At 37.8% G+C, this 16,453-nt stretch overlaps 1 protein-coding gene across 2 annotated transcripts in view; it reads right to left on the reverse strand.

The window, feature by feature from the left end:
* The window catches only part of LOC133660260 (myelin basic protein-like), a 74,738-nt gene that overhangs the window by 22,212 nt on the left and 36,073 nt on the right, over positions 1–16,453 (reverse strand). For both annotated transcript variants that reach the window (XM_062063570.1, XM_062063569.1), the window contains exon 3: positions 13,996–14,095. In XM_062063570.1, the coding sequence (XP_061919554.1) occupies positions 13,996–14,095 (100 nt within the window). The remainder of the gene's footprint in view (positions 1–13,995; positions 14,096–16,453) is intronic.

Genomic DNA, 16,453 nt, shown 5'->3' on the forward strand with positions numbered 1-16,453 from the left:
GGCCTGCTTTTGTCCTGGCCTTTTATTGTGGCCAGCTTAAATCACATCCTTGAAATAATCATACTGTATAATCAGTAGGGCTGTGAATCTTTGGGTGTCCCACGATTCGATTCAAAATCGATTCTTGGGGTCACGATTCTCGATTCAAAAACGATTTATTTTTATTTTTTTAATGAAAACAATACACAACAATACCATAACAATGCAATACAAATTCAAAACCAAACCCGACCCAGCAACATTCAGAATAGCAATAAACAGAGCAATTGAGAGCAATTGAGGACACACAAACATGACACGGAACAATCTAAAAGTAGTGAAACAAAAATGAATATTATCAACAACAGTATCAATATTAGTAACAATTTCAACATACCGTATTTCCTTGAATTGGCGGCGGGAATATAGTATTCGCCTGCCTAGAATTACAGCCGGGTCAAATTCGTTTCGCAAAATAATTACCGCATGCTTGGCACTTCCGCCGGGTCAAATATGAGTCATTAAATGACTCCCGCCTCCTGGTGGTAGAGGGCGCTAGTGATCCTTCTTGCGACTACCAGTACTGCAGGAGACAGGTACTGCAGAAGAAGACAACAAGCAGCAAGCATGCAGCAATTGTTTGCTTGCACTTTTACCATGGAGGATTACATATCTAGAATAAAACCGTTTTCTAAACTGGACTTTCAATCGAAGCAGGAGGTAATAATTAAAGGAATATCTCCAGAGACTTTTAAAATTGAAGAAAGATGAGAAAGACTGCCTTTGATCAGAAGCAGCTGCACATGGACCCATTTACAAGTAAAGGTAAGATCATAATAACGTTTTTCTTTATTGAATGTGCTTTTCATGATAAGGTATGCGCCGGAGTGAGAAGAGGTTTTAAAATAATTAGAGCATGCTTGCTCATTCCGCATGGTTTTGGTAACCGCAGGAGTGAGAAGAGGTTTTAAATTAATTAGCGCCCCTGCGGCTATTCAAGGAAATACGGTAGCAGTGATTAAAAATCCCTCAGACATTATCATTACAAACTTTAATTAAAAAAAAGAAAAAAAAGAAAGAACAATAGTGTCACAGTGGCTTACACTTACATCGCATCTCATAAACTTGACAACACTTGTGTCCAATATTTTCCACAATGATATAATAAGTCATGTTTTTTATTATAAATGTCTAATGATAATGTCAATGAGGGATTTTTAATCACTGCTATGTTGAAATTGTAACTAATATTGATACTGTTGTTGATAATATTCATTTTTGTTTCACTACTTTTGGTTTGTTCTGTGTCATGTTTGTGTCTCCTCTCAATTTCTCTGTTTATTGCAGTTCTGAGTGTTGCTGGGTCGGGTTTGGTTTTGGAATTGGATTGCATTGTTATGGTATTGCTGCGTATTGTTTTGTTGGATTGATTAATTTAAAAAAACAGAAAACAAAAAAAACAAAACCAATTTTTTTATAAATAATAAAATAAAAAATAAAAATTGATCTTTTAAAAATGAGAATCGATTCTGAATCGCACAACGTGAGAATCGCGATCCGAATTCAAATAGATTTTTTCCCACACCCCTAATAATCAGCATGATTATTGTGCTCACTGACACGGCTTTAGACCGATTTGTAAACAATAGGAGAAAATGGGGCTTTTGTGTACATAGGAAAGGTATGAGATCATTATGTTCAGCTCATGAAAGCACAAGTGTTGCATCAAAGATGAAGAGAAAATATAGAACTGAGGTCTCTAAATGTTTGTGTTATTCAAATGTTAATGCAGAGATGTTGACTGGTTGCTAATCAACATAATATGCCACATGTCACTGTGAGATGAGGAAGCAATGTGTTAATGTCGTTACACAACATAACCCATTTCTTGAAAAATGGTGAAACCATAGAAACTGCACGAAAACGTTTTTTTTTTTTTTCCCCATTTGACGATTCGGTCAATTGAATTGAATTATTGGGATGTAGTTGCGAAGATTATATTTTATTACAATGTTTTCTCAAATATCTTTCATTTTCTCTTCTTTTGAAGTTACTGGCAACACACAACTGACACACAAACACACAGACTTGGGATGATCGTGTCGCCAAATGCTCAAGTCCCCTCTTGAACTCAGGGTGGCATAGACACACGCCATCTTACAGTGTGCTGCACAGGCAACAGGGCACAGAATGCATCAATAGACTGCGTGTTGCCACATAAATTGTAATCCGGAAAAGCTGCTGGCAGCTAGGAATGAGCACATCCACATAATCAGAGGCAAATTTTGGGAGAACGAGGGAATAGAAAAAAAAAAAAAACATTCACATTCTGCAGTCGTTCTCATCCTTTTGTGAGTGAAAGTGAAATATCTCACAGTGAGTCAGAGAGATCAGAGGCAAGGGAGGTGAGAGAAAAGAGCGAATGTGAACAATGGTGTCAAAACCAAGAACACTGGTCCAGTGATGAATGCTTCCCTCTAACAATCAGTGTCTTTGACAAGGAAAGAGGAGCTTCATGATGGTGGTGATGGGGCTCGTGTCAGCCTGTGTCTAACTCTACCATGGAGACAAATAACTCAACCATGACACGTTTGTGAGACAAATGCACAACACACTGTCCTACATAGACTTTCAGAGGTGCTAGAGTAAGACAACACAGATGATCTACAGTCCAAGGCACAAGTACAATTGAAGCTCTAAAGTTTCGGTTTCTTGAATTTTGTAGTGATTGAAATGGAATCCAACAAAGAGGTTTTACAGAAAACAAACGGCAACAATTACAATTGTGTGAAATCAAGAGCAACACCACCAGCTTTTCATTCCAGAGTACTGAGGTCTAGACAATACATACAGTACTCACAACGCTGATGAGGGGAAATCTCATTTCAAAAAGAGTGCCTTGTTTTTATTACTTTTTAACTTTTTTCATTGCTTTCATTATTTGGTTGGTAATGGGTGCAAAGGGAGAGGTGGAGAAACTTGGATGCAAACCTGCAGTCAGTGCTAACTTAATCAAGTCGGCATAATGCCTCACTCTTCACGATTCAAGAGCACTGACTCACACGTGCTTATAGCGGAAATACCATGTGGATGAAAACAGAAGATGCTAAATATTCACAGTTAATCTTGAAATAGTCTCAAATATATGGCTTTAGATTTTGTAAAGTATTTATCTGAACGTATGTCTTATTTTAGTTTTCAGGTGTGGTGTCAAATCAATTACAATTACAAGTAATAAGAGTTCAAACAAATTAGTGTTAATGGCTTCTGTGGTTGTCTACAAGTGTTGCAAAACATTTTCTAATGTTAACTGATGTCAAAGAAAAAACAATAGTGTATGCTTTTGTCACCTCTAGGCTTGATCATTGCAATTCTCTACTATAGGTTGCCTAAGGAAGGTGTTCTAAAATGCTGCTACATGAGTACTCACCAGAACCAGAGGGTTCAGGGGCAAAAAACATCTTTTTTTCAAGACTAGACTTTCCTGTTTGGCATAACTTGTAATCAGGGCAGACTCAAGCAGGTCCTGGGTTATTATTGTAGGTTTTTTTTTCCCAAGATGGCGCCGCTGTAGTGGCTGCTCTCTGCTCTTTTGTGTCCTCCTTTGTGTTCTTGATGTTTCCCTCTTGTTAGGGCCCGAGCAGCGGCGCAAGCCATGCAAGGGCAATGCAGAGCCCCGCAAGGGCCCTATTGAAATTGCTTTGTTTTTTCTTTCACACGTTCGGACGCCTTTTTGAGGCCCTTAACATGGATGAAAAGTCCCCACGTTTTGCAGGCACTACAGGTATGGTGAAAAATGTTATATTTTTGGGGTCCCAAAAATGAAATTTCAAAATTGGCTCTCTAGCGCCACCTTTAAAATTAATAAAAATTAGCCACAGTTTCACATATCGACACGAAAATCGCGAAGATATTTATCATGACAGGATGCACACGTCTTCCATTTTTCGGCAAAATAAAGAGGTCAACTAACTCCTCCTAGGGACTTTGACCAAATGAGTCGCGGTTAAAATTACAGATACTACACATATAGGCGATGATAAATTACAAACACATTCGACCTACGTCATAAGATGTGGGCGTGGCATGACTCCAAACATTGATCTGATGGCTCGCAAAATCCGCTCCACGCCATCACCAATCAAACTGTCATTACTGCACTTCAGATGATCGGATCTTCTTCCTAACTGAATATGAAGCTTTAAGGTCCGGGTCTGATCATGCCTGGACGTTATTTTTGACACATCTGTCACCCCCTTGTGATGGAAAATGATAAAAGTCTTAACTTCCTTCCACACGCCCTGATCTTCCTGAAATGTTTGATGGTGGGTTGGGGTGTTGGGTGGGACACAACTGCTAGAGGACTGTGCTGCCATTATTTCCCCCTTGTGGTGAAAAACTATAACAGTATTACCTTCTTTACACATGCTCCGATCTTCCTGAATTTTTTGATGGTAGGTCGAAGTATTGGGTGGGACGCAACTGCATTCTGCAGTGGCTCCATTATCGCCCTCTTGTGGTGGAAAACTATAACTGTCATATGCTCTGATCTTCCTGAAATTTTTGATGGTGGGTCGGGGTGTTGGGTGGAACGCAACTGTATTAAGACTGTGCCGCCATTATCACCCCCCTGTGGTGAAAAATTAGAACTGTCATAACTTCCTTCCATATGCTTTGATCTTCCTGTAATTTTTGATGGTGGGTCACAGTAATGGGTGGGATGCAACTGTATCACTGCGGCGCCATTACTGCCAACTTGTGGTGGAAAATTATAGCAGTCATACCTTCCTTTGACATGCACCAATCATCCTGAAATTTTTAATGGTGGGTTGGGGTGTTGAGTGGGACTTAATTGCATGACAACTGCGGCGCTGTTATCACCCTCTTGTGGTGAAAAGTTATAAGAGTCATAAGTTCCTTACCAATACTCCGATCTTCTTGAAAATTCTTATGGTAGGTCAAAGTATTGGGTGGGATGCAACTGCATTATTGCAGTGACGCTATTATAACTCCCTTACACATGCGCCAATTTTCCTAAAATTTCAATGGTGGGTCGTTGTGTAGTGTGGCACACACTAGGCATTTTGGATCCTTACAACTTGTTTTAAGTGATGTCTGCTGTATTAATGGCAGAGGTTACAAATATTGCATCTCTAATTGCTTTGCTGATGTTAAATAGCAGGCAGCATCAAGAAATGATCTTGAATTGTGCTGCGGACATGACACTACTAGCAAGAATGTATCGGAGCGGATGCAGGTCCGAAGCAAAGAAAGACAGACGGAAGAATTTTTTCGAAGGAATTTTCTCAAAGGAATTTTCGAACAGAGATCTTGGAAACACAACTTTTGAATGTCTTGGAGTTCAGTCAAAAGGCTCTGTGGATTGATAGGAGTTTTCAATCCGTAGGAGAAGACCATTCGTGCCCCGACTGATTCTGTTCCAGATTAAGCTTGCTATTGTTCTGGACTATCTTGCCAGTTGTGTGGAATACATATATTGTTAATCAGTTTGGAGTGCACAAATGGAGCATGCAGAGGTTTGTGTACGCTTTATTATTTGTATTTAATATACCAGCTTCATTCTCTTTGATCTCATTCGTATTTTGTTCGGGAGTCCGAACTAAGCCGGCATTTTACATTTCTTTAGCTACCTTCTCAAATAAATATTTGCTTCTTTTTTTCTACCATCGAGGCACTTCAAAATGTTCTGTTGTTTTAATTTGTGAAGCGAATAAACCTTCTCCTCTTTATTCCAATTGTTGCTTATGTTATTATTGAATGGTATTCACTTCCGGGTTACATCCCGCCCGTTGAGACTGGCGCATGCGCGAAACAAAGGGTCCTCTGTGGTTGCACACACCCCCTCAAGAGACCTGGTTTTCAATCGCATAATCCAGGTGTGTTAGTCGGACTTTTCAAAAACCGAACACGATCGGATTAAGGTGTTTCCATTGGTTGTAGGGGGCTTATTTAGAGCCCAACTATTTGAAATATTGGACTAATTTAGTGCATGGACACGTACTGACTATTGTCTATATAATGTGACCGCTGTACCTGACCTGTTCTTCCCACCCACATGCCGTTCAGGCATAATAATATCACTACAAAAATACAAAAAAAATAGATCGGACTAATCTAAGTCCATGAGCACGAATTGATGAAGCCTACTCGAAAGAAAGGCGCAACGTCTTCTAAGACAAACCAAACAGTCCAGTTGCGATCGATTGAATACCCTGAGATGGCAATGACCTGGATGAATGAGAACATTCATAGACAAAAAAATATGGATGCACTTTTTTTTTTTTAAGTCGGTACAGAACAAACCTTCTGCTTCTCAAGACCAATGCCAATAACTTATTTATAACTATTATTTTTTATATTTATTTTAACTGTAGTTTGTGCACACATTTCTCTGCGGCTGGCTGTGGGGCAGCTTCTTTTGCAGTGCAGGGGTCTTTGTATGCTTTCAAAACACCATCACAGCGATGCTGGCGGTTCAGGTGGCTGATAAGGTTTGATGTAAATAAACTCAATAGTTTTTTTTCTCTCGTCACGGAATGTTTGCAGAACATTTGGTGCAAATAGCATGCAAAATGTCTTCTGAAACAGTGAAAAAGTCCCAAACGATCGGTTTGTTTTTCAGTGAGCTCAGGAAAATTTTACGACAAGCACATTTAGCTGAGCAACCTGAGGTTGGAGAAAAGCTGCGCTTCATTTGCTTACACAACAGTATGCATAATTTTGCCTCACTGGAGAGTTTATTTTTTCCATTTTCAATCTGAGCTATTTCTTAATGTTACCGGATTTATCCGTATTACGTCACCATTCCCTGACAAACATCCATCCAATATTACTCTTCGTACCTCTAAAAAATATAGGGTGACTGATGGTGGCAAATTACAGCCTGGGGGGCAAAAACTGTAATCTGATGACCAGAAAAATGAATTAGGTATGATGGTAATATTATAATATTTCAGCTGAGACTAATTATACATTAGTCTCTGTTTTGTCTGTTCAAGCATGACTGATGTTCCATCCCTATTATATTATTGTGTCGTTCCTTGTCACTTCTACCTGATTTAATGTAAAAATGGTGACCTGTACTAAGTCAGGCTGGAACAGGTGGACAGAGCAGGTCTGCTTCGCTGAGTGGATACCTGTTGAAGGCTGAACAAGGTAATGGAGCCATAATGGGCTTTTAAAAGCCACACATCTCATGTCGATGTTTACCTTTCAGTGGTAAAGCAGCCCAAATAGGAAGTACAGCAAGAAGGCATCCCCCAGACACTTAACAGTCTGGGGACAAGCCATGATGCCTGCGGATTACAGCGCAGCCAAGAGAGTTTCCAATAAGGTTGGACTAATTCACCGGTCATAAAACACTGGACAAAGGCCAATTTGGGTTCAAATTCATTTTATGTTTCTTCTTCTTGCTTCTACATTGTCCTAATGGAAGAAAATGAGTTTGCCATAGGTGCAATCATAAGAGCACGGTTTTAGACAAAGTTCAGTAATGATCCCTCAAATAGGTCACAAAATGATAAGTAAATTGGGTTTTTACATCATCTGACCATGCACTAGTTAAACATTAGGCATCAAACCGCAATGTACGAATGCTGTGATTCCCTGAAATATATTTATAGCCAGAGAAACTGTGTTCTATTTTGTAAAATATATATATTTTTTGCTGTTGAAAATTTTGATTGTACTTTGAAACAAAATAAGAAACTGCAATACACTTGAAAGCAGCGAGACCAGTTTGCATGTTCAGTGGGATTAAAACTGAGTGACAAGTGACGGGAGACCAATGGTTAAAGGCTAAATTATTAAATCCCTAAAGGGGAACTGGACTTTTTTATTTTATTTTGCCTATCATTTACAATCCCTATGTAAGAGTAGAACACACATGTTTTTCTTTTTTTATGCATTCCATATCATAAATAAACGTTAGCAAAAAAAACATCTGTCAATGGGACCTCCTCTATTCTGCCCATAAAGTGCTCTAAAAACCTTTCCAAAAATCACCAACAATAATCAATTTACATTTCGTGACCTGAATATTAACCAAGCATTAGTAATATTGTTATCATAAGCGCTAACGTTAAAGCCCTATTTTTAGCGGCTCATTGATCACAAAGAGGTAACTCGCTTATTCTGCTGTATTGACATAATGTGCTTGGGAGCTGCTCTCTTGCCTCAGAGCTAGTGCAAGTTAATTCTAAATTCTAAATCATGTCTCTCACCTGGATAGTAGGAGGTTGTGACCATAAATAAAAAAAGATGGTCAACTTTGACAGCCAACTTAGACTGGGAGATTTTAACCCATCATAACAATTATGTGTATTCTTCATTTAAAGGCGAATATATTAACATCACATCAGTCTTCAACCGAGTGAGAGCGGACATTGTACAGTAAGTGTGTTCTCATTCATACAGGCAGCGAGTTGTGTACATGGCACTCATCTCTGGGAGTATCGTCCTTGTAATTTTCCCCGCCGCTTTAACCACTCGCTGGAGGGCCTGTTGGTTCGCTTTAGTGCAGCTAGCAAACCACACTAAAAAGCCGTAAGTGAGGACACTGCTGATGGCACAGTTGTAAAAGTTAACCATTGATTTCTGCGGAATGTTTGCGCATTTTAGTTTCCTCAAAAAAAAAAGACGTTGTTGGGCCTTTCCGACTGTAGAAGCAGTGTTAATGTCCCAGCATAGATCTTCTGTTATGTTCACTACTAAGAATTTGAAATGCTTGACCCTTTCTACTAGATTGTTATTTATTAAAACTGGAGGGTGTTTGCTCTGCCCTTTCCTGCTGAAGTCTACAATTAGTTATTTGGTTTTGTTAGTGTTAAGAACCAAGTTGTTGTTAGCACACCATGAAGCCAGCTGTTGGACCTCTGCATTGTATGCTGTCTCATCATTGTTGCTGATGAGCCCAAGTACTGTGGTGTCGTCGGCATATTTGACAGTGAGATTGGATGTTGAAGAAGATATATATTAATAATAATAATAATATATTACATATTATGAATATGTATGTTACTACATTACATATGCGCTTACAGCGTGTATATTAAAGGTTGATGGAGGTGTTTGGATGTTTTTTAGAGCGTCTTATTGGCAGAATAAACTTACTCCAATTGACATAATTGTTAGCTGACTTTTTCTAACCTTTTTTTACGATTTAGAATGCATTAAAAAAAAGAAAAAACATGTGTTCTTGTCTTACATAGGGATAGTGAATAATAGACAAAACTAAAAAAAAAGTGTGGTTCGTCTTTAACACGCCTATTCACATTTCAGGAGCTTACATTATAGACCAGGGGTGGGCAATTAATTTTTACCGGGGGCCGCATGAGCAACCCGAGCACTGCTGGAGGGCCACATCGACAATATTTCAATTAAATTTTGCTCAATATTATTTTTGATGTATACCGTAAGATAAATAATAATAATAATAATAATTAATAATAATGGTAATACTTCAACATAGTGTGTGTAACAGCATTCCATGACTAATATAAATCAATTAACATTAATAATAAATGACAGTAAAATAAGCACACGTATGACTGAGGAGTCATAGTGTAACTTTGTGTGGTGTTTGAGTTGTCCGACTTTTTGTGTGGCCATAAACGCACCAGTGGTTTAGTGCTATGCGTGTTGGTGACAGATAACAAGTTGGTTTTGGCCTGGTTTGTACGGCAGAAAATGACTAGTTTTTCGAGATAGAAGTGTTTTACTTATGTTTTTGGTGTGGTTATGGTCGAATATAAACAGTTTTGCTCAATAAAGTGATCGATATAATTCCTGGCCTCGAAGCATCTCGATAGACGTTACAATAATTGAACGGTGTTCAATTGAACGGTGTTGACGAACACCGTTCGGTCCGCTTGTTGTCACTGTCACTCAAAGCTGCATTGCAAAATTACATAGAATAAATATGTTTATTTTGTTTAGAATTCAGATGGGATTTGATTTGGTGCGCGGCATATATTTGCTGCGCGCAGCAGACGCTTGAGCAGTGCGCAATTGCGCAGGCACGCACTTTAGAGGGAACGTTGCATGGCAGTCCATGTCTTGTTGGAAACACGCCATTCTTCATCAACTTTTCTCTTTTTAGCGTCTCGGGTGTAAACCGTGCATCACTTGTCGCTGCATGTGCACCTTCACTCGCAGGTTACACACGGACACACGCCCATAAATAATACTTTTCAAAATAAAAGCAGCACAGTTGTATTGCGCGCCCGACATAGATGTTTTTTCAACTTTATTTTGTAATTAATGATTGCAGCTGTTCACATTCACTCACAACGGAAGTAATACAAATAACGATTTTCAAAACAAAAGCAGCACCGTTGTATTGCACACTCGACATAGATACTTTTTAAAATTTATTTTGTAATTTATAATTGGCCTCACGCGGGCCGGACAGGGACGCACAAAGGGCCGGATGCGGCCCGCGGGCCGCAGAATGCCCAGGTCTGTTATAGACAGTGGCAAAATAATGTAATGCAATGTGTTTTTTGTTGCAGCTTTAAGGATTAAATTACAGAAACACTCTGCTGTTTGTAAGGACATTCTGCAAAAACACTAGTGTTTTTAAGAATCTGCTGCACAAATGTAAGTCTCAGAAGTCTTTTGAAATTAACTCGCAGGCCACCAGTTGAATAGCCGAAATGATGAAAAAGAGAGGACTGAAAATTGAGGAACACTACTACTATAAGTAATGAATTGAAATGACTACTGACTGCATCTGAAGTAAACAAGCTACAGCAACATTTTAGTTACATGAATAACATTACAACAAATAATCTGTAACTGCCAAAAAGGAGAAGACCTAAAGGGGTGCCTTAAGGAACCCCTCCTTGATGTTTGGACTCCATTTTAGACCCCAGTGCATACTTGCCAACCTTGAGACCTCCAATATCGGGGGGCGGGGGGTGGGGTGGTGTGTTTGGGGCGGGGGCGTGGTTGGGGCGTGGTTAAGAGGAGAGTATATTTACAGCTAGAATTCACCAAATCAAGTATTTCACATATATATATATATATATATATATATATATATATATATATATATATATATATATATATATATATATATATATATATATATATATATATATATATATATATATATATGTATGAAATACTTGACTTTCAGTGAATTCTAGCTATATATATATATTTTTTATTTTATTTGTATTTTATTATACATATAAATAAAAGACATACTTGAATTTCAGTGTTCTGCAGGCTATCCAGTAGGTGGCAGTATTGTCCTGTTTAAGAGTGTCACAACATTGCTGTTTACGGCAGACGAACTGCTTTACGGTAGACTAAACGTGACTGCTGTTGTTGTGTGTTGTTACCGCGCTGGGAGGACGTTAATGAAACTGCCTAACAATAAACCCACATAAGAAACCAAGAACTCTCTCTCCTTGTTGTGCACTCTACTCTCTAAAAGCCGTAGATGTTATGACGTCATTGGGCAGGCAAGCTGCTGGGAAAGCGGACGTGAGAACGGCTGTCCCCACTCAGGTCCGCATTGAGCTGGAGGGAGTTTGTCGGGAGAAAATCTCTGCCGGGAGGTTGTCGGGAGAGGCGCTGAATAACGGGATTCTCCCGCTAAAAACGGGAGGGTTGGCAAGTATGCCCCAGTGTTTTATGTCTGCCAGCAAGGTTAAAATGTCAATGGAAAAATCTGCCAATGTGTTTACAGTGGTCCAAGTTCCTTGATACAACAGGAAAACTCAAGTGTTTTAGGAATTTGCTGCAAAAATGTTTGTCTCCCAAGTTTTAACATATTTTGGGGGTTGGTATCATTTCCAGGGCAGGTTTGGCCCTCTGGCCATCAGTTAAATAGGCCTGCAGTAGAGGCCTGATCACCAACTAAAACAAGCTTACACACTCTCTGGATCGTGGACATCTACATATTCAACCATACCAAGATATTGACCAGTTTTAAAAACCACATGGTGCTGATCTGCACTGACTGAGTTCGTGTGTTATAATCAGTCGATGCGTTATTAACTGAAGGACCTGAATTGACACAAACGTTACACAGCAATTTGTCCAGATCTGTACATATACAGTACAATACCGACTTAACTAAAATCAGTTAGGGGTTATTTTCCACCGCAAATTGTGTTTGGAATCAGAATTCTGCAGTGTCATTTTCAGGCAACTATGGCTAAATGCACAGAATCTTCACTTCAGTCTTCATTCCAATGATATGCATTTGCTTGTATTATTTCTGGTAATTGCATTGCATACAAAGAACCAGTGGTAATAGTGGTATAGGGATAAAAAAACAAAAAAACAACCACTGCGGCCCACAACTACGGTAATAAATAGATACTTTTTGGCGGCCCACGAGAGGCCGCCTGCCCACTGTTGGTTAAGAAACGTTGTTTTAAACCACATTACCTTGCAACCCCCCGCCCCCGTGATCATCTTTCTAGATTTAAATGGGTCTTCACTGGGAACTGCAATTTGTTTTTAATTGGGGATGCCCTGTTCCGATATCCTATTCTCTACACGAGACATGTCCAAAGTGTGTCCAAAGTGCGACCCGCAGATCGAGTTTGGTTGGCCTGCAGTATATTATTGAAATAAACGAAAACAAAACAAGTAACAATGCAAGAGCAAAAATACATAACGTAGTGGGGAAAAAGCTTACATTTTGACACTAACAACTAGATATGATATTGATATCAATCTGCAAGCAAAATAACAAGTATCAGATTGGCACAAGCTAGACATACATAATTGACAACAGCTAAGGACAAAAGCTTGACATACTGTACATAAGTGTCCTTAATTGAACAATATTGCAGTTTAAAACATTTGTAAATATAAACAAATATCAAATAATATTAAATACCAATTCAAAATCTCCAAGGCAGCAGCATATTAAAATTGTATCCAGTAACAAACGTGTCAGCATCACTACACTTACTACATCATGAGCTTAATAAATTATTGTGACCACTCTACTTCAACTCAAAGACAGTGTAAGTCCATTCCAGACGGTATATAATAAATAGATTAGTGGTTTTCATACCTAATATTGTTCTCTGTTTGACGCATTTCCCTTGATTAAACCTTTTCTAACATTCCACGCTACAAAATAAAACAAGTATGTATCATTTGTGCTGATATCATATGAGGTTAATCTCTGTAATCGTACATGAATAATAATGTCACCTATAATTCAAAGTTGACTCAAAGTTTTACTTTAGATATATAATTTCTGTTTTTAGCATTTTTTACAGAATTAAAAAAAAAATCAATGTCCCCTGGACAGCCCTGCTCTACACCCACAATCACAACTGCTCAAATGTGTGCTCAATGTGTTGTGCAACAAACTCTGCCCTCATCTGCCGGGTTGCAGCATTACAAAAGTCCTTCGTTATTAATCAGCAGTTGGCCTCCACTGAACAATGACGTTGTATTATTAGATATTCAAGAACTTTTCACTGTGCATGGATTTAATGGATTGTAGGTACAATACCTTTGAAAAGTATATGCATATGGTTCACAACTACAGCGCATGCATGCTTCTTTAAATTTGTTATACCCAATATCTTAAGGGTTATTAACATTGACTTGGGCATATACTTAAACTTTCGGACTTCAGGTTTAACAAACTGATTCATTACTTTTTTTCCAAATGCAATATTGTGCAACTTTTTTTTACCCCAATTTTCCCAAAATACTGCATTATCTAATATATTGCCAGACAAATAAACAGAAAAACATCAGATAAAAAAATAATAAAGTCCTTACTTATTTGATCCCAAAAAGTAAACATTAATCATCAGAACTGCACAAGCCATTACGGCCATTACTAATTGGAACATTGTATATTTTGTTTAAATCAAAGTCAGTCTAAGTGAGTGTCCTTACTGTTACTCATAGCAATATTTTCCACTACAATTGTAAAGAATACAACTTACTATTTCCTGCATGACTTTTTTTGGCTGTAAATGCAACAAGTGTTGTTTAACCTCTTACCAAAGACTTCGTCTTGTGTTTCAGGTTCTGCTGCTGCTGCTGCTGCTGCTGCTGCTGCTGCTGCTAGACCCGTCTCCTCTTCGGTTTCAGGTGATAAAGCCTTAAACAAGGAATCAAAAACAGGTTGGTAAAGTGAGTTTCTATGGCAACAGAGCGGAGCCAGATCGACTGTTACAAAGTGACGCCCATTTACTTGCTTAGCTTTTTTAAATAGATACACCTTTAATTATGTTCTTGTGTTGTGAAGTCACAAGTTAATCTTAATACATTTATAATAGATGCACGTTAACTATAGGAATAATTCAGATATGTATGGATTTTCTTCAGTACCACCAACACGGTCATAGGAAAGCTGGTGCCTATCCCAGCTCCAAGCATTTTGAGCATTTCACATTAATACTACACAATTGTCTCAAATTATTTATAACATTAAATAACAGACATTTAGGACATGGTTTGTTTAATGTGCAATTAATTTGCAATTAGTTTTGGCTACACTTTTGTAATTTATCAATTTCTATCAGTATTATTAATATATCATTTTTTATCTGCAGCTCTCCACTGAACAGTTGTATACAATTGAAGTACATTAAAAAAAAATTTTGTGTAGTTTAAGTGTCATATTTGCACAAAAGACCCGCAAAATATTCTGTGTTATTGAAGTGGACTACACCTTAAGATGAGTACCGGTACATATATTACATGTATGATAAACTCCTGATCCATGATGCACAGGAGCAACCGTTAGTTTTTTGTTGTCCGCAAACATACAGTACACATCAATTATGGATGGGCGATATGGCCAAAAATCTATATTGCAATTTTTAAAAAAAATAAAAAATATATATATTGCTATTTCAGCCTTTTGTGAGAACGATAAACAAAACCCAAAACCAGTGAAGTTGGCACGTTGTGTAAATCGTAAATAAAAACAGAATGCAATGATTTGCAAATCTTTTTCAACTTATATTCAATTGAATAGACTGCAAAGACAAGATACTTAATGTTCGAACTGGAAAACGTTATTTTTTGCAAATATTAGCTCATTTGGATTTTGATGCCTGCAACATGTTTCAAAAAAGCTGGCACAAGTGGCAAAAAAGACTGAGAAAGTTGAGGAATGCCCATCAAACACTTATTTGGAACATCACACAGGTGAACAGGCTAACTGGGAACAGGTGGGTGCCATGATTGGGTATAAAAGCAGCTTCCATGAAATTTCCCAATGACTCATGACTGTACTGAATTACTGTTACTATTTAAGACAGGAGAAAATAAGCAAGACTACTTACTCAACCACTACTTTTGTACTACTCATGGGCGAGTTTGTGACCAATTTAGTTTTATATTATTCAACATTTGAAAAAAATGCTAAATTTCAGCTAAATTAACACACAATTAGGTTTGCGCATGTGAAATGTACTTATTGAAATATTTAAGGAATGCAGGTCTTGCTGTGAATTTAATTTTTGAGATGCTCTGCAATAATAATTAATAAAAGTGCTTTCAAGACAACTTCAAAGATGCGTTGTCTGTTGTACTTTATATTTTAGTCGACAACATTTACTGTAATTTTAGTGGACTGAAATGTTGAGGAATTTAGTCGACTAAAATTTGACTAAAACTAAAATACATTTTCGCCACAAGACTATGACTAAAACTAAATAAAAAAAACTACTGCCAAAATTAACACTGGCCGGTGGTATGATAAAATAGAAACCCAGTTGTTTTAAGAAGTGTCAGAATGTTCCCAAAATAAGACAATTTAATCACGTGACATGAAACCAGCACATCATAGCTGTTTGACAACTTGTAAGCAGAAACTTCCTAAAACAGTTGACTAAAATAACGATCTTTTTGTATGACTCTGATGATTCTAATAACCGCAAGTGCCATTTAAACGCATTAAAACATTACCAACAACTATAAATAGAGAAAATGTGTAGTTATCTGCTAGATCCATAGTTTGAAAGTTACCAGCGCTGCTTATTAGCAAGTAGCACTCTCTTCTTCTACTGTATTTACGTTTCCACATAGCTAATCAAGCTGAAATGACCACAATCGCCCCCTTGTGTATGAGAGGCACACTGCGTATGGCCATCAGTCACATTAGAGATTAGAGCATGGAAACTAACTTCACATGTAGTTGTGAGAAACTGAATTATTTGACAAATTAGACTAATTTAGTGCATATAAACATATTGACTGTAAAAAGTGACATGACGACAGACAAGGCAGCACAATTTTTCATTAATTACTTCAAAATTAGTAAGAACATTTTTAATTGTATCATGTGCTGTCATCTGCGTCAGTAGAAATGTTCACATTTCAGCCTACAAGAATTGCACTTCTAACTAGAGAAAAAATGTTGCAACAAATAGTATATAATTTTTATGTTTTACACACGCACACACAAACTAAATTTGGGTATTCTACCCCCCACTGGTTATAAAACGCA

This window comes from Entelurus aequoreus, linkage group LG11, assembly GCF_033978785.1.
Source record: "Entelurus aequoreus isolate RoL-2023_Sb linkage group LG11, RoL_Eaeq_v1.1, whole genome shotgun sequence".
Classification (NCBI taxonomy): Eukaryota; Metazoa; Chordata; class Actinopteri; order Syngnathiformes; family Syngnathidae; genus Entelurus; species Entelurus aequoreus.